General features: G+C 41.0%; 1 protein-coding gene across 1 annotated transcript in view; it reads left to right on the top strand.

The window, feature by feature from the left end:
• The window catches only part of LOC137431802 (myosin light polypeptide 6-like), a 99,639-nt gene that overhangs the window by 51,275 nt on the left and 21,108 nt on the right, over positions 1–27,256 (top strand). Inside the window, exons 3-5 of the mRNA XM_068123520.2 lie at positions 4,673–4,816; positions 16,720–16,893; positions 21,750–21,827. Coding sequence (XP_067979621.1) covers positions 4,673–4,816; positions 16,720–16,893; positions 21,750–21,827 — 396 coding nt within the window. The remainder of the gene's footprint in view (positions 1–4,672; positions 4,817–16,719; positions 16,894–21,749; positions 21,828–27,256) is intronic.

Here is a 27,256-nt window from a genome sequence, read left to right as displayed (position 1 = left end):
CAACCAGCCCAGCTCTACAAAAATAATCCAGCACAAGCTAGAAAGAAATACAGAGTGCCAGATAATTTGACTGCAGATACACTGAAGGCAAGCTTGCTGAAGACAGCACGGAGTCGCGGGGATGACTGGAGCACTGAAGTCACTGGACGCCTGGAAGGGATCAACGACTTGGTAGCAGAAGAAACACTGTACCATTTGCGATGCAAACTTATGTTTGCGAGAGGTGACAGTTTGTCCAAGACTGATGAGGAAGGAAAAAGGAAGAGAGGACAGAGGAGTATTGATGAGGAGCGAGAGGCAGTTTTTATTGAATTCTGCGAATGGTTAGACTCAGAATTAGAGCATGGGGTAATGAACATGGACCAAGTCCATGAAAAGCTGCAGGAGTTTGATCAGTCACCAGAGAAGAGCCTTTCTTATTCAAAGCATTGGCTAAAGATAAAACTTCTAGAGAAACACGAAGACACCTTGTATTTCACAACACAGGAAAGAAGGGCAGATGCACTCTGTCTCAAAGATGGCACCGACAATATTCTGCGAGGGCATCATGCTAATCTTGACCATGGAGATGAGAAGACTCAGATCATAAAGACGGCACTCAAGTTCATATCCAATGATATTGCCTTGATTGATTTAGGTCCAAAGTCATACCCCACCACACACAGTATGACTGACATCGATAGTCAGCTGACACTTGTTCCTGCAAGCCTTCAGATGTTCTTGAGACCGATTGTCAAGACAGACGAAAGAGTTGCCGTTTGGGGGCAGAATTTTATTAAGGCCTGTCGACCTCGGTCTGGAGTATTGCCACACCAAATGGGGCTTGCCATACAACTTGATCATAGATTTGGGTCAAAATGGATGCTCAACAAGTTCCACCGGCTGGGATACACTGAGTCTTACACGGAGACACAAAACTACAAATACTGCTTCCTTAATAGTAGGAGTGGAGATGATGTTCCAGATACTTCTGGCACTCTTGACACCATTGTGGAGGAAACCGATGAACAGATCAATGATGAGGTTGCGGTTGATGCTGCGCTTGAGGATCAATCAGTGATGACAGCCAAAGTGCCAGCCAGTGAAAGTGAATTGTCAAGTAATGATCAGGTGGTCTTTATGGAGGTTGGGGAAACAAACAATGCAGTCACTCAGTTTGTTGGAGACAATATAGATTTAAACATTGTCTCTTTTCACGGAAACACTCCCTTTCACTCAATGGGTTGGATCGAAGTCACCTCTCCGGCACCGGAGATTGCAGCCGGAGATTGCAGCAACCGGCGATGCAGCTGCAAGAAGAATGGGGTCACGTGCATCTCGGCCTGTGGAGTCTGTAATGGCATTACATGCAGAAACTGCAGCCATGATGTTGTTGAGTCTGAAGAAGACATAGACAATGACTGTTGAAACTTCTGACATTGTGAATGAGAAATAACTCTTGAGTATTTTTTTTTTTTTTTTTTTTTTTTGTATACAAGATCGAGGCTCGTGAAAGAGCGAACATTAATCACACAGAAAGACAAACAGACACATAAAACAAATAACATCGGGAGCGGTAGACAAGATGGGGAGAGAGGGGGAAGGACACAAACACAACATTTGAGAGCAGGGACCGAGAGACATGGAGACATCGAGAGATCTGTGGGAGGGAGAGGGCTTTGGGGGGGAGGCATGTGAAGGGGGGGAGGCATGTGAAGGGGGGGGGGGATATGTGATATATATGTATGTGAAATAAAAGCTACTTTGTGTGTAAATGTAAAAGTGAAAATATAAAATAATGTTAACAATCAACTCAGAATCATGAAAAACCCTTATTTGACCCCTCATAAGTTACTTAAGGGCCGATTAAAAAAAATAAAGATTCTCGAAAATAATTTTTCGGTACCCGAATTCAACAGCTTTTTTTCTGGGTTTCCCACGGGAGTTGAACTTCAACATTTTAACACATGTTATTACACACCTTTACAAACATATTGGTGAAGAAATTTTTTGGTAACAATTTAGTTTACAGATTTGTGAAATATCTCATAAAATGCCCTTACTATCAGAATCATTGGAATCTCCCGCGATGAAGCTAACTCCAAGGGCCTTTCACTCACTCACCGCAGGCAGGTTGGTGGTCTTTCCGTCTTCTACCGACTCCTCTCTGGCCTTGCCCCCCCCCCCAGCTCTCTCTGGGCTCTGTCCCCCAAATATTCCTGCAGGTTGCACAAGATCTGCCAGCCAACCCTCTTATGGTTAAACTGCCAAAATCTAGGCTCTCTGCTCACCTTCACTCTTTCATTCCCCTTTTCTTCGCCTCTGGAACAAACTCACCCACTCCCTTCAATCCCACTCCTCCCTCCCGGTCTTTAAAACAGCTGTTCACCACCATCTCTTATCTTCCCCCATCCAAAACCTTGATCTTTTCTACCCCCGCTAATTTCACCCCAAATCCACTTTTTTGAAATACCAACTTCTGTCCTGGAAGTCCTTGGTGTCCTTGTGTTTTATACTTCTCCCACCCGCCCCCCCCTTCCCACGCCTCCTCCTCCCAAGCCCTCCCCCTCCCATACATCTCCCGATGTCCCTGCTCTCAAATGTTGTGTTTGTGTGCTTCCCCTTCTCTCCCCATCTAGTCTACCGCTCCCTCTTTTCATATATTTTGTTTGTCTGTTTGATTTGTTTGTGAAATAAATGTTAGCGCTTTCACGAGCCTTGATTCTGTATACAAAAAAATAAAAAAATAAAAATAATAATAATAATAATTTAAAAAATCAAAACAATCTTGACTACACCCTCCTTCAGTTGGAAACATAAAGTTTGCTCTTTTGCATTTCGATGTGGGATGCTAAAGATCCCATTGTATCTTTATAAAGATTTTGTGAGCTGGTTTTCTGGCCAAATCTCTATATAATGGAGGGAAGTATTGTTATGAATTTTTGGGTAGGAGAATATATAGATTTAGGTAGATCTGTATAGGTATCAGGCTTTGGTTGTTGTTGGTAGCTAGAACCATCTCGATGTAAATAAATAGAGGACCTGTCTAGCCCGAATGTTGGATTAAGTGCATCTTCGTCCCCATTACGAGGAATGGGGCATGATAAGTAGAATAAGGACTAAGCTAATTCCTCTGTGTGTCAGACCTGGTGATCATCCCTTTCTCCCATATGGCAGCACATCACATACATTGGCTAGGTCCAATAGTGCACCACATTAATTAATCCCCCGCCACCACAATGACTGACCGAAAAGACAAGCAGGAAGCGACCGCGTACTACGGCGCCATGGCAGGCAGACATCGCACAGGCGGGCTGAGAGCCACGCCCAGGAGAACTCATGATTGACAGGAGGGGGAGGGGCGAGCAACACCAAGAGCACCGATTGGAGAGTAAAGAAGGACTTGTGATTGGCCACCGACCAATGGCATGGAAGCAGGGCGCCAAGCGCTCGGCCAATGGGAGGGGACGGATGAGATCAGAAGATTCGGGAAGGCTGGAGTGACGCGCTGGTTGGAGGAGGAAGCGCCAGTGACGTCAGAAGACGATCAGTAAAGCGACTCGCTGACCGGCATTTTCCTCTCTTCCCTTGGCGCACTTGCTCTGGACTGTTCGATTGAGTTGGCCCTTCTCGCCTTGGCTTCTTTCCTGCCCGGACGTTCCTTCTACCTTTGCCTTTCGTTCCCGGTTGGACCTTTCCTTTGCGAACCGCGAATTGCCTGCATTACGACGGACGTTGGGGGAAAGCTGGAGCGCCATCGATTCTCCTACCTGGCGTTCACGTGCGAGCCAGGCTTGCCGCTGCGCAGGCCAGACTGGTGCGAGCGAGGCGCTCGGTGAGGCCTGACGGAGCGTGCACACCGGAGCCTGGACAATTCCTGACGGACGCTACATCCAGACACAGATAAGACGCACCACACCCGAACCACAACGTTTTCTTTGTTTCATTCCTCCTGTGTTGTGTATTAGAAGTGAAGTGTGGGAGCGCTCCATTCGAGGGGTTTAGGTTTTATCATCGCGATTAATTGTTCTCGGGTTCCAAAATAAATATTTCCTTTTTGTACATTAAACCTCCCTCTCGGGTTGAGAAAATTTCCACAGGGAGAAGACTTGGTCGGGGCCGTGAAGGTAAGCCGCGGCATTCTCCCCAAGCCCCCCCCCCCCCCCGCTAGTGTATCGATCCGCCATTGAATTGATTGTCGCCTCATTAAGCTCGATTCCATCCATGGATGCTCTGTCTTAATAGAGTCGTCTGCATGACAGTATGTTGCATGTATGTTGTATGTTTTATCTACTCCTCCGAGAGGATTTGACATTGGAAGCTGAAAAGTTGAGGGATTAAATGAAGGTACACTGTAGGTGTTTCTGTGCAAGTTTCGTTTTGTTCTATCAAGTTTTGAAAAAATAATTTATTACCCATCTTAGAATTTTCTTCCTTATTTTGAAGTCACGTATGAAAAAAACTTATTTTGAAGTCACGTATTAAATTTGTGGCTCAAATCAACTAAAACATAGATATCATTCAATATAACATACTATACATGCTAAGTATTACCATGCTAAGTATTGCCAAGTCATTTATATCTGCACATAATGTGCTTGAGACTAAAATTATAAAAATAAATTGAAAATCTGCATTCAATCGTGAATAAAATGCCAGTAATGACAGCGTACCATTTGCCCGGCTTTTACAGAATACAAGGAAGCTTTCTTGCTCTTTGACCGTACTGGCAAACAGAAAATCACATACGGACAGTGCGGAGACGTCTTGCGAGCTCTTGGCCAGAACCCAACCAATGCCGAGGTGATGAAGGTCCTGGGAAAGCCAAAGCCTGAAGGTTTGTTGTGCAGCCTGACACCATTATTAATTAGCATTAAAGGGAGAGAACCAGAGGGGCTGTGGGATACCTAACATACGCAATATGGTAATGACAATACCTCAACTTACCATGTTATTGACACGAAGGTACTGCTTTGAGAGCATGGTGAGTCAAAACTGATGTTTGCATACAACCTCATGCAATGTAGTCATGTTTTTAACTATGTCATTATTCATCGGCAATGTTAATACAGCTTTTCCCTTTTTTTGGAGGTTTCACAGTGGAGAGGTGGATTTTTATAATGGTATTGACATATAATCTTATTTAAGTGTATATTTCAAACAGCAAGTAATTTATGTTTCTAAATAAACATCCAAATGTATAAGAAGAGCATTAATGGCTCGTTTTTCCATCTCAAATTATTTATATCCTCTTTCCATGGTGGATCATTTGGGCCAAGTATGATTTGTGTAACCGTCGACATCAAACATTAGGAGATGACAATGAAACAGGTGGATCTGTTGTGTCTGAATGGCATCTGACAAACAGATGTTTACACTTTTGAGAATATATTTTAACGATATAGATGAAGGACAAGAAGAATGCTAACCATAGAAATAATTTTCTATAGCATGTAAGACTCTAAAGATTAGTATCAGTTAGTTTAGTTAAAATGTTTAGTGTATGTAAATAGGGTTTGAAGAAGAAGAAGAAGAAGAACCACTTTTAGAGGCCATTTTTTCCTGCAGAGCATATATATATATATACTGTATGTATATATATATATATATATATATATATATATATATATATATATATATATATATATATATATATATATATATATATATATATATATATATATATATATATATATATATATATATACTAGCAGAAGTACCCGGCATTGCCGGGCGGGGGAGGGGAGGGAAGAGGGGAGGGGAACAGGGGGGAGGGGAGGAGAGGGGGGGAGGGGAGAGGGAGGGGGAGGGGGAGGGGAGGGGAGGGGAGGGATATAGATGGTTAGTGGCAATTGATCACATCCAGAAATGATGTAATCCACACAATTTATGTACTTTACATAACGTTAATAGGAATACATGGCCGTGTAGATGGGAAATACAGTTTGTTTGAAATAAATCACAAATATCAGATGAAAGTGAAAAAAAACCTATGTGGTGTGAATGGCAATGTTCCTCGCTGAAATGTGAAAAAGCTGAATTACGTGCGAACGCATAACTGTGAGATTATGGCGGCAAAATTGGAACATCACGTGATTCTAGCAGAAGTACCCAGCATTGCCGGGTGGGGGAGGGGAGACCTGTACATTCCCAACCCGGACATTCGCCCTCTCGACTCAAGCTCGTATTCGATTCGTATTCGAAATCGAAAGGGGAAAGGGGAAATCCTTCGTATTCGAATTCGTAAACACGAAATATGAATTAAAATTTAATTCATATCGCACAAAATCGACACAAAACACGGTCGCATAAAGGTGAAAAACGCAATGGCTTTTTGCCCTGAATCACGTGCAAACGTGTGACGTGTGACGGGATGGAACATCACGTGATCGCTCTGAGCGAATCAGCGAGCTGCTCGCACTGGCTGAGATTAGCCGGTACTTCGCTGAAATGCGCTGAGATAAATATGAATAAAAAATATGGATCTCGTCAAATATTGTCTCGGCCATGTTCGTCCCAGGCTCAATGGCCATGTCTATGCCAAATATCAAGCACGTGAGCCTCTCCGTTTCGGAGTCTATCGGTAACATTACACACACACACACACACACACAAACTGTGTTTTATATATATATAGATATAGATATAGTCCTGTCCATGCCGATAAATACCGGTCTTGGACAGATTGCCGATCAGCTTACACTCCGAGGCGTTCAGTCAAAAATGACGGAGTTCTTTACATGCGAGGGAAAGGAGAATGATGAACTTACCTGGATGGCTTCCACTGGAGCGTAATCAAGCAAGACCAACACAGATTTAAAATGTACAAAAATACTGGCTTTATTGAAGGAATGCTGGGAACAAAATAATGCAGGGCAACTAAAATTCCGAAATGGAGCACCCCCACACAGACCCATATACACACAAGGGGAAAATTAACTGGAGAAAACAATGCGGAATGTTTCTGTACTCAGCTGCGAGCATCTTCCGAACCCCGTCGGGAATCTTCCAGGCCCTGAGCATACAATCCAGGCACGGCACAGGCCCTGGCGGGAAGTAGGCCTCAGCGCGCCCTCGTTCACTCATCCACGCTTGTCTTCATCGTACGCTTCACCAGCACCCACGTCTCTCAGCGCACCCACACGAAGCCCAGCCAGCACTAACGAGCCAGTGAAAGGACAATGCGGTCGATCAGCCGATCGCCCAGACCAAGAAGAAAGAATGCACGAGCCGTGACCATCTGCAGGAACTCGGCACACCACTGATGACAACCATGACTGTTCGCTATCAAAGTCCCAACTCAAGACATATGTCAACCATTTGTATTGAAAGTCCAGCGCAAGAGATATCCGCCTTCCACCAACACCAGGACCCGCGAGACAAGAGGATGCACAACTGCACGCTATCAATGTCCCATGCAAGAGAGAAAATGTCGGGAACCCAACTCTTTTGTACTCGAGGCTCTAACGTCAACCGACGCCACCTGTGCCTGCTCCAACCAATCCAATCATCCCATCTTAGCAGTCCTTGCTCGAATCAATCCCGGACCAATCACTGTTCTTCGGGGCGTGGCCTTACGGCCCTGCCTGCTTGATGTGGTGATGTGGCGGCTGGCTGTGCCAGCAGTATTGTTCAATGTCCTGTTCCGGTTGCCTTATTTAATGTTATTAATGCACAATTGCTTGGCTTGTGTGTGTGTGCTACATTGTCATAAGGAACAGAGGGGAAATAAGAGGCAATTACATACAGGGGATTTACCATTAATTCCGAACTAATTAACATATCCCCACTCCTCATCATGGGAACAAAGATACACTCTGACACGACATACAGTCTAACGGATCCCTACTTATGATATATGTGGTTTCTTCTTCTTCATCGCGACATACGGAGCATGGTAATCTATACACTTCTACCGGGACTAATGTATATCATTGCCTACCCCCAAACAAACATAACTATATATATATATATATATATATATATATATATATATATATATATATATATATATATATATATATATATACAGTATATATATATAGTCATGTGAAAAAGTAAGTATGCCCCATGTAAAGTTTTGACTTTTTCAACATATTTCAACATACAGCTATTTGATCTTCATTTCAACAATATTGACAGATAAAGGTGATATAATATAACAAATATCATGAAACATTTACATTTTGGAGTCCATTGTATAACTTAAATAAACATAAATGCAAATTTCGCATGTGGAAAAAGTAAGTACACCCCTACATTTATCATTACTTCAAATACCTAAAATTAGAATCAGGTGCACCAGCTCAGGTGCAAATGATTAGAACATCGTTAGAGAGCATTTTGGAGGAAACTGTCTTATTTAAACCCCAGACATTTAGTTTGGTTTGCTCTTTGTTGTTGAAGTGTGTGGCGTCACCATGCCTAGATGAAAAGAGTTCTCTGAGGCTTTCAGAAAGAAGGTTATAGATGCCTACGAGTCTGGAAAGGGATTTAAAAAGATCTCCAAACAATTCGAAATCAATCATTCGACTGTCCGGAAGATCATCTACAAGTGGAGAAGATTCCAAACAACTGCCAACTTGTTCAGGCCAGGCCGCCCCAGCAAGTTCAGCCCGAGAGCAGACCGCAAGATGTTGAAAGAAGTTTCTAAGAACCCCAGAATGTCATCACGGGACCTACAAGTAGCTCTTGCCACTGTTGATATCAAAGTGCACGAGTCTACCATGAGAAAGAGGCTACACAAATTTGATCTACATGGGAGGTGTGCCAGGAGGAAACCTTTGCTGTCCAGAAAGAACATCAGGGCAAGACTAAAGTTTGCTAATTTTTCGCTCTTTCACGAGCCTCGATCTTGTATACAAAAAAAAAAAAAAAAAAAAGTTTGCTAATGAACACCGAGGCAAAGACCAGCACTTCTGGAACAATGTGCTCTGGACAGATGAGTCAAAGGTAGAGCTATTTGGCCACATTACCAGAAGACATGTTTGGCGAAAACCAAAGACAGCATTTGACCACAAGAACCTGATACCAACTGTACTGTAAAGCATGGTGGTGGAAATATTATGGTTTGGGGCAGCTTTGCTGCATCAGGGCCTGGGCAACTCACCATCATAGAATCCACTATGAATTCTTCATTGTACCAGGGGGTGCTTGAGGATAATGTGAGGCCATCTGTCGGAAAGTTGAAACTCAACCGAAGGTGGACCTTGCAACATGACAATGACCCTAAACATACCAGTAAATTCACCAAGGAATGGCTGAAAAGAAAGAAATGGAGGGTTCTGGAATGGACAAGTCAAAGCCCAGATCTAAATCCCATTGAGATGTTGTGGGGGGATTTGAAATGAGCTGTGCATGCAATAAACCCCTCAAACATCACACAGCTGAAAGAATTCTGCACGGAGGAGTGGGCAAAAAATTCTCCCAGTCGATGTCAGTGACTGGTAGACAGTTATAAGAAATGCCTACTTGAGGTTGTTTCTGCCAAAGGGGGCAATACCACCTATTAGAGCCAAGGGTGTACTTACTTTTTCCACATGCGAAATTTGCATTTATGTTTATTTAAATTATACAATGGACTACAAAATGTAAATGTTTCATGATATTTGTTATATTATATCACCTTTATCTATCAATATTGTTGAAATGAAGATCAAATAGCTGTATGTTGAAAAAGTCAAAACTTCACATGGGGTGTACTTACTTTTTCACGTGACTGTTCAGATGTACAGACTTGGCATTTAATATGGAATATTTTTTTTGTGGGGTTGAACTTACTTTTCAAGATGTCTTAGAACCAAAAGTTCATTGGAATTATGTTGAAATTATTCTAGATTTTGTTAATGTGACCTTTAAAAGAAACAAAAACCACATTTGACATTTCGAAACAAAAAAATTGATCCTTGAAAGTGATGTAAACTGATATCGAACTCAATTCATGGACAGTACTGTATTAAACTTCTGTACGTTTTCCAGAAGTATCTCTTTATTTTGCACATTAGCCAAAGATTTTTTTAACAAAAACAAAAGTTAAATTATGACTGGGAATACGGACAGTAAAATTACAGTTCAGTACTTCGTGTAACCCCCACGAGCATTCAGGAGAGTACGTACACGTTGAGGCATGCAGTTCACGAGATTTGCCAAGGTTTGGACAGGAATCGCTTGCCATGCAATGACAATAGCCTGCTGCAATTCACGCACAGAGGTCGGCTGCTGGTCAAAGTGGCCGATTTGACGCGTTAATTCTGCCCACAAGTTCTCTATCGGATTCATATCCGGGGACATGGCAGGCCACTCCATATGCTCGACACCATGGTCAGCAAGAAAGTGTTGGATCATGCGAGCATGATGAGGCCGTGCATTGTCATCTTGGAAGACAACGTTTCCTCGAAAGGCTGCATGAGCAAATGGAAGCAATGTTTCTTCCAGAATGGCCCTGTACTTGAACTGGTGCAGGTTTCCATTCAGAACAACCAGGTCAGTTTTGCCCCCTGCATGAAAAGCAGCCCAAACGGTCACCCCACCACCTCCAGCTTGGACTCTTGGCACTATAAATCTTTGTTGTAGGCTTCATGCACTTGTCTGCGCACTCGGACATGGCCATCTTGAGGAGAGACCAAAAATCTAGACTCGTCACTGAAGATCACGTGATTCCAGTGTCCTGGCTGCCATTGACGGTGCTCTCTGGCCCACTGCAATCGGCGCTGGCGGTGTTGTCTGGTCAGGCGTGGCTTTCTCAGGGGACGCCTGGCACGATAGCCTGCTTGAACCAGTCGTTGGTTGACTAGCCTTCTGGATACAGGCACATTTGTCAGTTGTTGCCACTAAGCCCTCAGCCAATTAGCTGACTTGGTACGGCCATTGCGGACTAACCGGTGCAGCTGGCGATCATCCCTCCTTGTGGTTCTGCGGGGACGTCCTGGCCTCGGTATTGGAGTAGGGACACCCCTCCGAGCATTTCGTTTCAGGATCTTTGACACCTGACCTTGAGTGATGCCATACTGCCGAGCAATAGTACGCTGTTTCATGCCGTAATTTCGTAAAGCCACCACTCCATAACAAACAGCATTGTCGAGTTGACGGACCATCTCCAGAGGAAGCGGCAATAACTTTTGGAGACGTGCAGCAGTTGTTTTCCACTAATACAGAACGCAACAACCCTTGTATACCCGACTGTGAAGCCAATCATCAAATGCACCTGTCCGTACATTTTGCCACGCCACCTGTGATATAATCCTGTTGTTGACTTCTTGCTGCGACAGACAATCAGTGACATGGTGCTTTTAACAAATAAATCACCAAAGTATAAAAGAAACTCACCAGATTGATATACTGAGTTAAGAAACTAAACCCAAGTCAAGAAAAAAAAAAAATTCCATATTAAATGCCAAGTCTGTATATGCAGTCACGTGAAAAAGTAAGTTCACCCCACGTAAAGTTTTGACTTTTTCAACATATTTCAACATACAGCTATTTGATCTTCATTTCAACAATATTGACAGACAAAGGTGATGTAATATAACAAATATCATGAAACATTTACATTTTGTAGTCCATTGTATAATTTAAATAAACATAAATGCAAATTTTGCATGTGGAAAAAGTAAGTACTCACAAACAGTTCGTAAGTATCTCAGTAAGTACAAGTATTTCAGTAAGTATCTCAGTAAGTACTCACAGTAAGTATCTCAGTAAGTACTAAATAAGTACTCACAAAGTAAGTATCTCACAAACAGTTAGAATATATTGTCATGTGGTCGGGGGTCGAAAACGCCATGCGCACTGAATGCCAAAGTCCATCCTAAACTAGAGGGGTGCAGTGAAATTATGCTTCAAGACAGAAATCACACTCAATCACAGTGTCGGCCAAGAGACCTATGGCCAATCAAACCATTACCCAGGAAAGGAGATGAATTCCATAATGGCAGTAATACAAAAAATATACCTTTAATTATATAGCCTGGTGTTGGTTAAGCGGTTAGGGTGCTGGCTTGGGATCCTAGGATCCTGGGTTCGAATCCCGGTCGAATGCTAAATTAACACCAGGGGGGTTGACTCAGCCTGTCATCCTTCCGAGGTCGGCAAATTGAGTACCAGTTCACTGGTAATTCCCTGTGTGTCGCAAGATGCGACTAACAGGGTTGGTGGCAGGAAGGGCAACAACATGCATTTTAAGGCAATTTTCCCTGCTAGAGCAGGGGTTAGCCTTGCGGTCCCCATGACAATCTTCTCCATTTTGCCCTATTTTCTGCATCTCTCCTTGTTAACCCCCTTGCCCGCATTTCTTCTTCCACCATCTTTAGCCAAGTCTTTCTCGGTCTTCCCCGTCCTCTACTTCCTTCTACATTAACTTCCATCACTCTTCTCAACCAGTCACTTTCATCCTTCCTCAAAACATGACCAAACCATCTCAACCTGTTCCTCTTCACAGCATCAATCACAGGCAATATTCCCATCATCTTTCGCAATTCATCATTTGTCCTCCTCTCTCTCAACGATACTCCGCACATCCACCGAACCATTCGCATTTCCACCCTTTCCAGCCTTCGTTGCTGCTCTACGTTCATTACCCATGTCTCGCTCCCATAAATCATAACACTTCTCACACATGCAGCATACACCTTTCCCTTCAGCTTCAGCGACACTCTCCTCCTCATCAGCACGCCACTCAGTTCCCGAAACTTCTTCCATGCACATCTCACTCGAGCAACCGTTGCCGAGTCTGATCCACCTTCTCCATTCAGCATGTCTCCGAGGTAGCAAAATGTTTTCACACCTTCCAGCTTCACGCCATCTCCAAGATCCAACTCAACATTTCCTCCATCTGCAGCTCCCTCTGCGCACACCTTACATTTGAATGTAGCTGCCACACTGGTTAATGACCCTCTCAGACCACTACATTTTTGATGAACCCACTCAGCGCACATTGTACACTGAATGGAGTTCACTCCGACACCCTTCCTGCACACAGCACATGGCCACTTCCCAGTTCTTTCCACCTCACCACATGCTTTCCCACTTGCCATCACCTTTGTCTTTCCGATATTCACCTTCAGACCTTTTGTCTCCATACATTCCTTCCACTTGTTCATCTTTTCCTTCAGTCCATCCATACTTTCCGCAATCAACACCAGATCATCTGCATACAACAACTCCCACGGTAAACCCTCCTTTACGTTCTGAGCCAGCACCTCCATCACAGCTACAAATAGTAGTGGACTTAGTACCGACCCCTGATGCACTCCCACCTTCACCTCAAACTCACCACTGTTCCCGTCCTTCGTCCTTACAGCTGTGCGTGCTCTTTTGTACATTGCCATCACTACTCTGATCAACCATTCCTCCACTCCTAACTTCCTCAATGCCCATGTCAATACTTTGCGTGGAACCCTATCGAATGCTTTCTCCAGATCAACAAACCCAAAAAACAACTTCTTCCTCTTATCCATGTACTTCTCCTGCAACTGCCTCACAATGAAAAGCGCATCTGTCGTTCCTCTTCCTGGCATAAATCCAAACTGCATTTCGTCGATCTTCACTTTCTTCCTTATCCTCCTTTCCAACACCCTTTCCAATACCTTCATTCCATGCTCCAATAACTTTATCGCTCGGTACGAGGGCATCCGGCCCTCGTCCGTGGGGCGGAAGGGCATCCGGCCATAAAACATTGCTTCAAAAAGGGGACCACGGTGCCCGAAAAAGGCCAACCCCTGCTCTGTGGGGGGAAATGGCCTCTAAAGGTGCTTCTATAAACAAGAGGGAGAATTGCTTTTCAATACACGTCCCCTCCCAAGTTTCAGTTCAATATGTTATTGGGTAAGGGGGAAAAGTCTGGAAAACTGACCCATGTATAATATGTGACATTTTCTAAGTTCAAAAAGGGCATAACTCAGTGAAAAATTGGTAAAATTACCCAAAACTCAAGTCTTTTCTGTAACTTACCATAATAAAGCTATGTACCAAGTTTCAGTTGAATATGTAGAAGAGTATTGGAAAAATGTGCAGAAAACCACAGGGCGGACGGATGGACGGACGGACAGACAGATGGAGAGCAAACCTGTCGTCCCCTCTGGGTGGGAGATGAATAATATAGCACAATAAGAATGAATAGCCTTAAATTCTTCCCTTATCACATAACCATTATCCTTATCACATGCACTTAACACTAACTGGACATAGGTAAACTTCACAAAACATTCCATTCCAAAGTACAGGTAAGTACAGGTACATGCATGGGCAATATTTAAATTCCAGTCAGGTGGCTTAAATTGGATTGTTCTTTAAAGGCCTCATAGCCTCCATACAGTCATTAAACACATTGACTGAATGAATATGGTAAAGACAATTAAACTGGGGCTGTTGAGGAAATGCACAGAATGAGGACTTTACCGATTAGCACAGTCACGGAAAAGAAAAGGATGACAAATGATGCTTTGGCCAGAAGAGGCAGTATATCGTGCACCGTGACACTCTCCACATACTCGATGTGGGTGTCTGGGAATTCAAGGGGACGGAAAACTTCCCCTGGAGCCATGTACTGGGTGGGAGTGTCTCCGCAGGTGGTCTGTTCCAACACCATTTGGGCTGCTGAGCACACACAAAGGCCACAGTCCATGTGTGTCAAAGCCTATCAGACTCCCTGTCGAACCTTCTCAAACCTTTTGCCACGCAGTCGATCCTCTACTACTCATTTCAGGCTCACTCGACTCTACATTAGAAATTTTCACCATCACAAATACTCCCAAAATTGCACCTGCCAAAGGATTAGAATCTTCTTCTTCATTGGCCACGATTACTCCACCTTTTCTTGTGGGGTCAGCCGGGGGAAGCTTAGCCTGAGTCTTCACGAACCGGTTGGCCAGGCTTGCCTAGTTAGGGCAGGAATTTGGAATTTGGCCGTGGTGCTGATGATAGTTCACCTACTCTTCACGAAGGACACCATGGGACCTTTAACGTCCACTAACGAACGTCGGCAGACGAGCACACACACATTGATGAATCACCATGTCTGTGAAACACTAGGATGACAGTTTATAGCTGGGCCAGAAATCAAGCCCAGGCAAGAGACGGCTTCGAGGCGAGTGCGTGCCAAAGGATTACGATATTATGTATTTATTGAAAAAATTCACAACACTTCGAAACATAAACAATGCAACATTAGTACAGAATGAGGAAGCACTGAAATAATTAACCACCAATCACTGAAAATGATCAATCATAGTTTTGGTCACATGGTCAAGAAATTAAACTATCCATATTTTCCTTAAGAATAATATTTGAAGAAATATTATCACATTTTTGTACAATAATCCATTCACGTCTGCAGTCTAACTTCTTGTCTTCGAATGTCCGGTCAAGCTTCAACAATACCTGGGCATGTTGTGGCTCGAACGTCTTGCCTCATTCGTGCTCCAAGAAAAGCTGCATTGTGGGGCTTTCCTCGCATTCTTTTGAATAACAATTCCTTATTTTTATTGACTGTTCTTTCTCAATTTTGTATTGAAGTTATTTATCAACAATGGTTCGCCCTGAAAGAAGGTTCAACTACGAGCAACTCATCTCACTGACAATCAGTCGTGAAGCTTTGCCCTAGCAAAAAAAGATACACAATAGGCGAAAATAAACTTATGGACACCAATCTCGGTTGGATCATATGCCTTGACAGTCCTGTTTTCCTAGATAGTAACCTGTACACACTTTCAATAAATTTACAATAGACAAAATGCAAAGATGGAACCAGGATTTAAAAAAAGATTTTGGTGAAGGGGAATCATGCAATGTCCACGTGTAAAGAAAAACGGTTGAAAAATAACTGAATATATTAACAGTTTTGTAGTGCTACTGTTTGTTTGTTTTTTGTTTGTTTTGTATACAAGATCGAGGCTCGTGTAAGAACGAACATTAATCACAAAAAAACAAACTGACACATACAAAACATATGATAAAGGGACAAGATGGAATGATGGATGGATGATAAAGGGATAAGGAGATAAGATGGGGAGGGAGAGGGAAGCACACAAGTACAACAGTAAAGAACAGGGACATCGGGAGATCTGTGGGAGGGAGGGCTTGGGGGGAGGAGGCATGGGAAGGGAGGTGGGGGTGGGGGTGGGAGAGGTAAAAAAAAAAACACATGGACACTGCTCGGACTTCAAGGAAAGAAGTTGGTTTTTCAAAAAAGTGGATCTGGGGTGAAATAAGTCAATTTTTGTCAAGATTTTGTTTTTATTTTTGTCAAGATTTTGTTCTTATTTTTGTCAAGATTTTGTTTTTATTTTTGTCAAGATTTTGTTTTTGTATTTGTTAAGATTTTTGTCAATTTTTGTCAAGTCAATTGTACATGATAAGTCAATTTTTTAATGAAGGCGGTACTATTGACTTTATGTAATGTACTCTTTCCTTAAAATGGGATGGGAGTACTGGTGTCTTCCCACTTTCCAAATATGGCAATGGTGATATTCCAAGAGCCATTGTGAATGAACTGTGCTGTGAATAGGAACCTACATGCTTACGTAGACAATAAGTTCCAGATGTCATCAGATGCATTCCAGACAAGTGTTTCACTAAGAATTAAATGCCGAGCCGGCTGCAAAGTTTATTTCTTACTGGACCAAGTCCTCAGCGAGTCGCCTGGCACGTCCCAAAATGGGATTCTTAGCCTTACCATGAGAAAGTAACTCACAAGACAAGAATCAGCATTCCAGCTGTACATATTTATCATTTTGCCTGCTTTAGAAATGAGTTTGAAGATGCTGGATTTTGAAATGTTCCTGCCCATGATGCAAACCATTGCCAAGCGAAAGGATCAAGGCACATTTGAAGAGTTTGTTGAAGGACTACGAGTGTTTGACAAAGAAGGCAATGGAACTGTCATGGGTGCAGAACTACGGCATGTGCTGACTACACTTGGTTCGTTATTTTGTTTTCATTCAATGTTTATTCCCATTGCAGAGAAGAAAACATTTTATCTTAAACCATGTCATGACATTATCATACGTGCTTCTCAACTTAAGAATTTTAATAAATGCAGTTGTCTTGTCGAATTTGGCAAATAATGACTTTAAGAGAAAATAAACTTAAAGAGTGATTTTAAAAATTGACACTCCAAAGTTATGTAAAAATATATCATGAAAGTGTAACTAATGGAAGGATTTTTTTGAGTGAAGACAGATTCAAGAACTTTGCTCTTTTATCGAGCAATTAAATTTATCGATTAATGCTATCTTTTTTTTCATAAAAGATGTAAAGTGAAAAATTCGGCAATAATAAAATACTGGAAGTCATTCTACTATGTTCTGCCAGGCAAGCAATGCTCAGATTTGACGTTTCCACCACCGAGTGGTCTTCATCTGAGACTCTGCAGGCATCATGGGCCTAGTGTTAGGTTTCCTCCCCTTAGGAAGAACCCTTGGGAGTATACTTAAGACTTGACACATGATGCTTACACAATTTCGGATGGAGACCACTCAGTCGTCAACATATTGAAACTGATCCTTGCCTGCGGGTCAGCTTAATTGGTGGTGCCTTCATTGTTGAAGATGAATCTTGCCAACTACAAGTATTTTTTGTGGAATGATTCTCAGTTGTTTTTTTTAACAGAAGTTTTGTTTCACTTTGAAGGGTTCTCAATTCCCGAGCGACTTTTGATGATCAGGCATGAACAATTATAATTTTCAAGTGTCATTTTGTTTTGAAGTTCACGTGAGGATCCAAGGCATGCAGCAATAAAGTAAATGATGCAAAAAATTAGTTAGAAATATACAAAGGCCATTCAACAACCCAAAATAAAAAAGTTAGATACATGTTACGGTCATTCAACAACCCCCAAAAAAAAAGTTAGATACATGTAAATGTCATTCAACAGCAACCCAAATTAAAAAAAGTTAGTTAGACACATGGAAAGGTCATTCAACATCCCAAATTATAAAAAGTTAGTTAGATACATGTTAAGGTCATTAAACAACCCAAAATAAAAAAGTTAGTTCGATACATGTTACGGCCATTCAACAACCCAAAATAAAAAAGTTAGGTAGATACATGTTAAGGCCATTCAACATGCCAAAATAAAAAAGCTAGTTAGATACATGTTAAGGTCATTCAACAACCCAAAATAAAAAAGTTAGTTAGATACATGTTAAGGTCATTAAACAACCCAAAATAAAAAAAGTTAGTTAGATACATGTTAAGGTCATTAAACAACCCAAAATAAAAAGTTAGTTAGATACATGCTAAGGCCATTCAACAACCCAAATTAAAAAGTTAGTTAGATACATGCTAAGGCCATTCAACAACCCAAATTAAAAAGTTAGTTAGATACATGGAAAGGTCATTTAACAGCAAACCAAATTATAAAAAGTTAGTCAGATACATGTTAAGGCCATTCAACAACCCAAAATAAAAAGTTAGTTAGATACGTGTTAAGGCCATTCAACAACCCAAAATAAAAAAAGTTAGTTAGATACATGTTAAGGTCATTCAACAACCCAAAATAAAAAAGTTAGTTAGACACATGTAAAGGTTATTCAACAATCCAAAATAAAAAAGTTAGTTAGATACATGTTAAGGTCATTCAACAACCCAAAATAAAAAAGTTAGTTAGATACATGTAAAGGTCATTCAACATCCCAAAATAAAAAAGTTAGTTAGATACATGTTAAGGTCATTAAACAACCCCCCCAAAAAAAGTTAGTTAGATACATGTTAAGGCCATTCAACAACCCAAAATAAAAAAGTTAGTTAGATACATGTTAAGGCCATTCAACAACCCAAAATAAAAAAGTTAGTTAGATACATGTTAAGGCTATTCAACAATCCAAAATAAAAAAGTTAGTTTGAGACATGTTAAGGCCATTCAACAACCCAAAATAAAAAGTTAGTTAGATACATGTTAAGGCCAATCAACAACCCAAAATAAAAAAGTTAGTTAGATACACGTTAAGGTCATTCAACAACCCAAAATATAAAAGTTTGTTAGATACATGTAAAGGTCATTCAACATCCCAAAATAAAAAAGTTAGTTAGATACATGTTAAGGTCATTCAACATCCCAAAATAAAAAAGTTAGTTAGATACATGTTAAGGTCATTCAACAACCCAAAATCTAAAAGTTAGTTAGATACATGTTAAGGTCATTCAACAACCCAAAATAAAAAAGTTAGTTAGATACATGTTAAGGCCATTCAACAACCCAAAATAAAAAAGTTAGTTAGATACATGTTAAGGTCATTCAACATCCCAAAATAAAAAAGTTAGTTAGATACATGTTAAGGTCATTAAACAACCCAAAATAAAAAAGTTAGTTAGATACATGTTAAGGTCATTAAACAACCCAAAATAAAAAAGTTAGTTCGATACATGCTAAGGCCATTCAACAACCCAAAATAAAAAAGTTAGTTAGATACATGGTAAGGTCATTCAACAACCCAAAAAAAAAAAGTTAGTTCGATACATATTAAGGTCATTAAACAACCCAAAATAAAAAAGTTAGTTAGATACATGTTAAGGTCATTAGACAACCCAAAATAAAAAAGTTAGTTAGATACATGTTAAGGTCATTCAACAACCCAAAATAAAAAAGTTAGTTAGATACATGTTAAGGTCATTCAACAACCCAAAATAAAAAAGTTAGTTAGATACATGTTAAGGTCATGAAACAACCCAAAATAAAAAAGTTAGTTAGATACATGTTAAGGTCATTAAACAACCCAAAATAAAAAAGTTAGTTAGATACATGTTAAGGCCATTCAACAACCCAAAATAAAAAAGTTAGTTAGATACATGTTAAGGTCATTCAACAACCCAAAATAAAAAAGTTAGTTAGATACATGTTAAGGTCATTTAACAACCCAAAATAAAAAAGTTAGTTCGATACATGTTAATGTCATTCAACAACCCAAAATAAAAAAGTTAGTTAGATACATGTTGAGGTCATTCAACAACCCAAAATAAAAAAGTTAGTTAGATACATGTTAAGGTCATTAAACAACCCAAAATAAATAAGTTAGTTAGATACATGTTAAGGTCATTAAACAACACAAAATAAAAAAGTTAGATACATGTTAAGGTCATTCAACAACCCAAAATATAACAGTTAGTTAGATACATGTTAAGGTCATTCAACAACCCAAAATAAAAAAGTTAGTTAGATACATGTTAAGGTCATTCAACAACCCAAAATATAAAAGTTAGTTAGATACATGTTAAGGTCATTCAACAACCCAAAATAAAAAAGTTAGTTCGATACATGCTAAGGCCATTCAACAACCCAATATAAAAAAGTTAGTTTGATACATGTTAAGGTCATTCAACAACCCAAAATAAAAAAGTTAGTTAGATACATGTTAAGGTCATTAAACAACCCAAAATAAAAAAGTTAGTTAGATACATGTTAAGGTCATTAAACAACCCAAAATAAAAAAGTTAGTTAGATACATGGTAAGGTCATTCAACAACCCCAAAAAAAAAGTTAGTTAGATACATGTTCAGGTCATTCAACGACCCAAAATAAAAAAGTTAGTTAGATACATGTTAAGGCCATTCAACATCCCAAAATAAAAAAGTTAGTTAGATACATGTTAAGGTCATTAAACAACCCAAAATAAAAAAGTTAGTTAGATACATGTTAAGGTCATTAAACAACCCAAAATAAAAAAGTTAGTTAGATACATGTTAAGGCCATTCAACAACCCAAAATAAAAAAGTTAGTTAGATACATGTTAAGGCCATTCAACAACCCAAAATAAAAAAGTTAGTTAGATACATGTTAAGGTCATTAAACAACCCAAAATAAAAAAGTTAGTTAGATACATGTTAAGGCCATTCAACAACCCAAAATAAAAAAGTTAGTTGGATACATGTTAAGGTCATTCAACAACCCAAAATAAAAAAGTTAGTTAGATACATGTTAAGGTCATTCAACAACCCAAAATAAAAAAGTTAGTTGGATACATGTTAAGGCCATTCAACAACCCAAAATAAAAAAGTTAGTTGGATACATGTTAAGGTCATTCAACAACCCAAAATAAAAAAGTTAGTTAGATACATGTTAAGGTCATTAAACAACCCAAAATAAAAAAGTTAGTTAGATACATGCTAAGGCCATTCAACAACCCAAACTAAAAAAAAGTTAGTTAAATACATGTAAAGGCCAGTCAACAACCCAATTTTCGTTCTTGCCAAGGAATAACTTCGGCATGTTCAGCATTCCACTCTGGAGGGTGGACATCATATCAGATTGAATCTGTTGTAGAAATAATAAATCCCCCCAAACGATCCCTCATTCTCTTGCTTGTTTAGACTTATTCAGCTTTTTAAATTTTGCCATTACGTAAAAGATACAAACAAAATGAAACAATTAGGTTAACATTAGTTTATATTGACACCCTGCTGTAATTAATATAAGTTAAAGTTGTTTATCCTGCAGTGAAACCCATGCAAGCAAGAAATAATTTATGCATTTGTTTTCATGGATATGTAAAGAAAATCGATAACACAATCACCAGAACACTCTTTACGACTCCTGAAAATCACTTATTTAGACACCTTAAGTTTAGAAGTCATTGAACTATCAGCAAAATCTGACTAGAGCTATCATATCACCTTAAGGGCCTGAGTCCTACATCTGATGATCATTCTCTCTAGAAATCTCATTGGATCATATTTAAAGGAACATTCTCCATAGAGGAGTCATTTCCTGGATGCCTGCTTTAGCATATTGCAAAACATCTGATTGTTTGCTCATTTACAGGGATGTGTTATTTTTACAGGTGAGAGACTTTCAGAAGAGGAGGTGGAGCACCTCATGGCTGGCCAGGAAGATGCAAACGGCTGCATCAAATACGAAGGTGAGAACCTTCATTCTTGCATGGCCATTTTCTCAACAATAAATACTGACAATAACAGTCGCTCTTGCATTATGAACTTGCGCATTCAAAGAACACATCACAAATGGAATTATATGATTTGTTATTTATCTTCTTTTATTTGTGCTCAATGCTTTTGACAATACATCCAATCAACAACAACAACAGGCATTTTAAGGCCATTTTCCCTGCTAGAGTGGGGGTTAGCCGAGCAGGCCCCATGACAATTTTCTCCATTTTGCCCTATTTTCTGCATCTCCCCTTGTTAACCCCCTTGCCCGAATTTCTTCTTCCACCACCTTTAGACAATACATCAAATCAACAACAACAACAGGCATTTTAAGGCCATTTTCCCTGATAGAGTGGGGGTTAGCCGAGCAGGCCCCATGACAATTTTCTCCATTTTGCCCTATTTTCTGCATCTCCCCTTGTTAATCCCCTTGCCCGAATTTCTTCTTCCACCACCTTTAGACAATACATCAAATCAACAACAACAACAGGCATTTTAAGGCCATTTTCCCTGATAGAGTGGGGGTTAGCCGAGCAGGCCCCATGACAATTTTCTCCATTTTGCCCTATTTTCTGCATCTCCCCTTGTTAACCCCCTTGCCCGAATTTCTTCTTCCACCACCTTTAGACAATACATCAAATCAACAACAACAACAGGCATTTTAAGGCCATTTTCCCTGATAGAGTGGGGGTTAGCCGAGCAGGCCCCATGACAATTTTCTCCATTTTGCCCTATTTTCTGCATCTCCCCTTGTTAACCCCCTTGCCCGAATTTCTTCTTCCACCACCTTTAGACAATACATCAAATCAAAGATGAATAATCTTACTATAATTCACCAAATGTCTGTCCGTCCGTCTGTTCCCAGGTTCCGCAAAAACGGGTGAACCGATCGCAACGAAATTTTGGGTGGGTAATCCTGGGACTCCCTGGAGTAAAATAGGCTAAGTTTTTCCAAATTTGTTTCCAATTTTTACAATTTCCAATTTTTCCAATTTTCCAATTTTTCCAAACACGATGGAATACTATTTACCGATATGAACAGTGATGTGGCTTTTATTGAAATTCTACAAATACTGTTTAGATTTTGATGATTTGCGTGTGATATGATTTAACGGATGTTTATATAAATCGTTAGAAAAAAAAAAAACCTTCCATTTCTGATATTTTGCCTTTTCATTTGGGCCTCCCAATTGAAGCCCCACCCGTAGGGCAGGTACCGTTGCTAATTGATAATAATGGAGGATTGTGATTACATCGTGTCGACATAGCCGAAGTTGTTGTCAAAAATAAACACCAAGCCGTAGGTAGCATTAAGCATGTTAGAGCATCATTATAGAATGTGTTGGTTCATTCATATTCATTCTCTACATGCTTTATTCTGCCTCATTGAATGAAAAATGCTCAGAGGTTTTAGTTGGGAGAGTGCAATGCTTTCTGCAAGTTGGTCTCGAAGAATCATTTGTTTCTTAAGCTGAAACAAAATTTAAGATATATGAAAGCCACTGCACACCTAATACAGTCTCACTCAACTAAATGTGTAACCACATGTCACTCTGGAAAGATGATTCAATGCTGTTTTTTTGCCATCATGTCCAAATATGCACCACTTTATATGCAAGTGTCTAGCCTCATGGAAGAGCTGAACAAAAAAGGGTAGCATGTTAACAAACTACCAAAGGGCGTGGGGGCTTTGGGGGATGGCCGGACACAAAGAGGAAAGAAGCAAAGAAAAGCCAAAACCAGTAACAATGGCCTGGGGATGGCCAGAATGGGAAAGAATCAGTGTGTGCAGATGAGATGGTGGATGTGCATATGTGAGTGCATGAAGTTGTGATGGACAGCACATTTGAAAGGCTGGAATGAGAATCGGACGTGACAAGGGACACAGGGAGACGATGCCACAGTTTGGAGAATAAGGGAACAAGTGCATGCATGTGGGAGGAAGTTAGTAGATCATGTCTAAAATGTTTCAGAGTACAATCAGCCCAATAACATTCTGGAATTATGAAGTACTGAATGCATGTTAGTACATACCTGATGTTTTTTTTCATAACCTCAGAAAATATATTGAGATTTTGACAAATTATCAACCTCATGATCATCACTGATGACAACTTCTTCTTTTGAAGTGTGCAGCATATGACTGTGGTTAGCATCATTTTCTTGGGGTGCAGCTGTGCTGATGATACAGTGCCCCTTTATGTTATAACAGGAATTAGTCATTTGCTCAGGGTGCCGACGATAGGTCGCTTACTCTTTGGAAAGGACACCGTGGGATCTTTAACGTCTACCAACTTATGTCGGCAGATGGGACGCCCAGTTTAACAATGCCTAGATGGAATTACAACTACCAGGGAAACAAATTAAAACTAGAATGGCACTTGGTAGAGAGAATACCACTGCCAGGCAGGGCAGTTGACGTTTTCTAACCTGATACGCTGGATCTGGACTTGGGCCGAAATCAAAATTTAATCGACTTGTTCTTATCACCTAACCGACTCATCCACCAAGTTTTGTCATAAGTCATCCACAACTTTTTGAAATATCATATTACATGTCGTTTTTGGCACGATCACTCAAAAGTGAAGAATCATTTAGGATTAAATCATTCTCGTATTCCGATCCGTATCAGGATCTTCACCAAAATAGAATATATTCATCCTTGTCACATACACAACCTGTCCACCAAATTTCGTCAGAATCCATCAATAATGTTTTGAGATATCCTGTTCACAAGCAGACAGACAAACATACAGACGGGAAAGCATAACCTCCATTCACCTTTGGTGGCAGAGGTCACTAACTGATTGTGTGTCCGCATGTTACTGCTCCGACCCTAGTATTAGATACATGTAAAGGCCATTCAATAACCCAAATAAAAAAGTTGACACAAGATTCAATCTCACACCATCTCATGCCCCGAGAGCAGAGTAACTGTGAGATTCAGCATTAACACCATCTCATGCCCCGAGGGCAGAGTAACTATGAGATTCAGCATTAACACCATCTCATGCCCCGAGGCCAGAGTACATGTAAAATTCAGCATTAACACCATCTCATGCCCCGAGGGCAGAGTAACTGTGAGATTCAGCATTAACACCATCTCATGCCCTGAGGGCAGAGTAACTGTGAGATTCAGCATTAACACCATCTCATGCCCTGAGGGCAGAGTAACTGTGAGATTCAGCATTAACACCATCTCATGCCCCGAGGGCAGAGTAACTGTGAGATTCAGCATTAACACCATCTCATGCCCCGAGGGCAGAGTAACTGAGATTCAGCATTAACACCATCTCATGCCCTGAGGGCAGAGTAACAGTGAGATTCAGCATTAACACCATCTCATGCCCCGAGGGCAGAGTAACTGTGAGATTCAGCATTAACGCCATCTCATGCCCCGAGGGTAGAGCAACTATGAGATTCAGCATTAACGCTATCTCATGCCCCGAGGGCAGAGTAACTGAGATTCAGCATAAACACCATTTCATGCCCCGAGAGCAGAGTAACTGTGAGATTCAGCATTAACACCATCTCATGCCCCGAGGGCAGAGTAACTGTGAGATTCAGCATTAACACCATCTCATGCCCCGAGGGCAGAGTAACTGAGATTCAGCATTAACACCATCTCATGCCCCGAGGGCAGAGTAACAGTGAGATTCAGCATTAACACCATCTCATGCCCCGAGGGCAGAGTAACTGTGAGATTCAGCATTAACGCCATCTCATGCCCCGAGGGTAGAGCAACTATGAGATTCAGCATTAACGCTATCTCATGCCCCGAGGGCAGAGTAACTGAGATTCAGCATAAACACCATTTCATGCCCCGAGAGCAGAGTAACTGTGAGATTCAGCATTAACACCATCTCATGCCCCGAGGGCAGAGTAACTGTGAGATTCAGCATTAACGCCATCTCATGCCCCGAGGGCAGAATAACTGTGAGATTCAGCATTAACACCATCTCATGCCCCGAGGCCAGAGTAACTGTGAGATTCAGCATTAACGCCATCTCATGCCCCGAGGCCAGAGTAACTGTGAGATTCAGCATTAACGCCATCTCATGCCCCGAGGCCAGAGTAACTGTGAGATTCAGCATTAACACCATCTCATGCCCCGAGGGCAGAGTAACTGTGAGATTCAGCATTAACGCCGTCTCATGCCCCGAGGGCAGAATAACTGAGATTCAGCATTAACACCATCTCATACCCCGAGGCCAGAGTAACTGTGAGATTCAGCATTCACGCCATCTCTTGCCCCGAGGGCAGAGTAACTGTGAGATTCAGCATTAACACCATCTCTTGCCCCGAGGCCAGAGTAACTGTGAGATTCAGCATTAACACCATCTCATGCCCCGAGGGCAGAGTAACTGTGAGATTCAGCATTAACACCATCTCATGCCCCGAGGGTAGAGCAACTATGAGATTCAGCATTAACACTATCTCATGCCCCGAGGGCAGAGTAACTGAAATTCAGCATAAACACCATTTCATGCCCTGAGAGCAGAGTAACTGTGAGATTCAGCATTAACATCATCTCATGCCCCGAGGGCAGAATAACTGTGATATTCAGCATTAACACCATCTCTTGCCCCGAGGGCAGAGTAACTGTGAGATTCAGCATTAACGCCATCTCATGCCCCGAGGGCAGAATAACTGTGAGATTCAGCATTAACACCATCTCATGCCCCGAGGCCAGAGTAACTGTGAGATTCAGCATTAACGCCATCTCTTGCCCCGAGGGCAGAATAACTGTGAGATTCAGCATTAACACCATCTCATGCCCCGAGGCCAGAGTAACTGTGAGATTCAGCATTAACACCATCTCATGCCCCGAGGCCAGAGTAACTGTGAGATTCAGCATTAACGCCATCTCTTGCCCCGAGGGCAGAATAACTGTGAGATTCAGCATTAACACCATCTCTTGCCCCGAGGCCAGAGTAACTGTGAGATTCAGCATTCACGCCATCTCTTGCCCCGAGGGCAGAATAACTGTGAGATTCAGCATTAACACCATCTCATGCCCCGAGGGCAGAGTAACTGTGAGATTCAGCATTCATGCCATCTCATGCCCCGAGGCCAGAGTACATGTAAAATTCAGCATTCAGAGAAATATGGCAGCACATAGCACTATTGTTTAGTGCAAAACGCAAAACAAAATTCAATGTTTAAGGGTTTTACCATACCATTCTGTATTTAAAAAAAACAGAGACTTTAACAATATTTGCAATTACAGTGGAATAACTGTCAATCACCTACCTGCCTGTATGTTTACTACAACATTTATAACCAAATCATAATAAATGGAAAGGTGGATTACGATGGAGGGACATAACTCTTACATTATTATTGGCCAACAATAGCTGCATCATTGAGACAAAGTCCATTGTGACAGGTGGACTTAGGA

The sequence above is a fragment of the Myxine glutinosa genome, chromosome 7 (genome assembly GCF_964187855.1).
Source record: "Myxine glutinosa chromosome 7, kmMyxGlut1.1, whole genome shotgun sequence".
Lineage (NCBI taxonomy): Eukaryota > Metazoa > Chordata > Myxini > Myxiniformes > Myxinidae > Myxine > Myxine glutinosa.
This window is presented reverse-complemented; position numbering and strand designations above follow the sequence as displayed.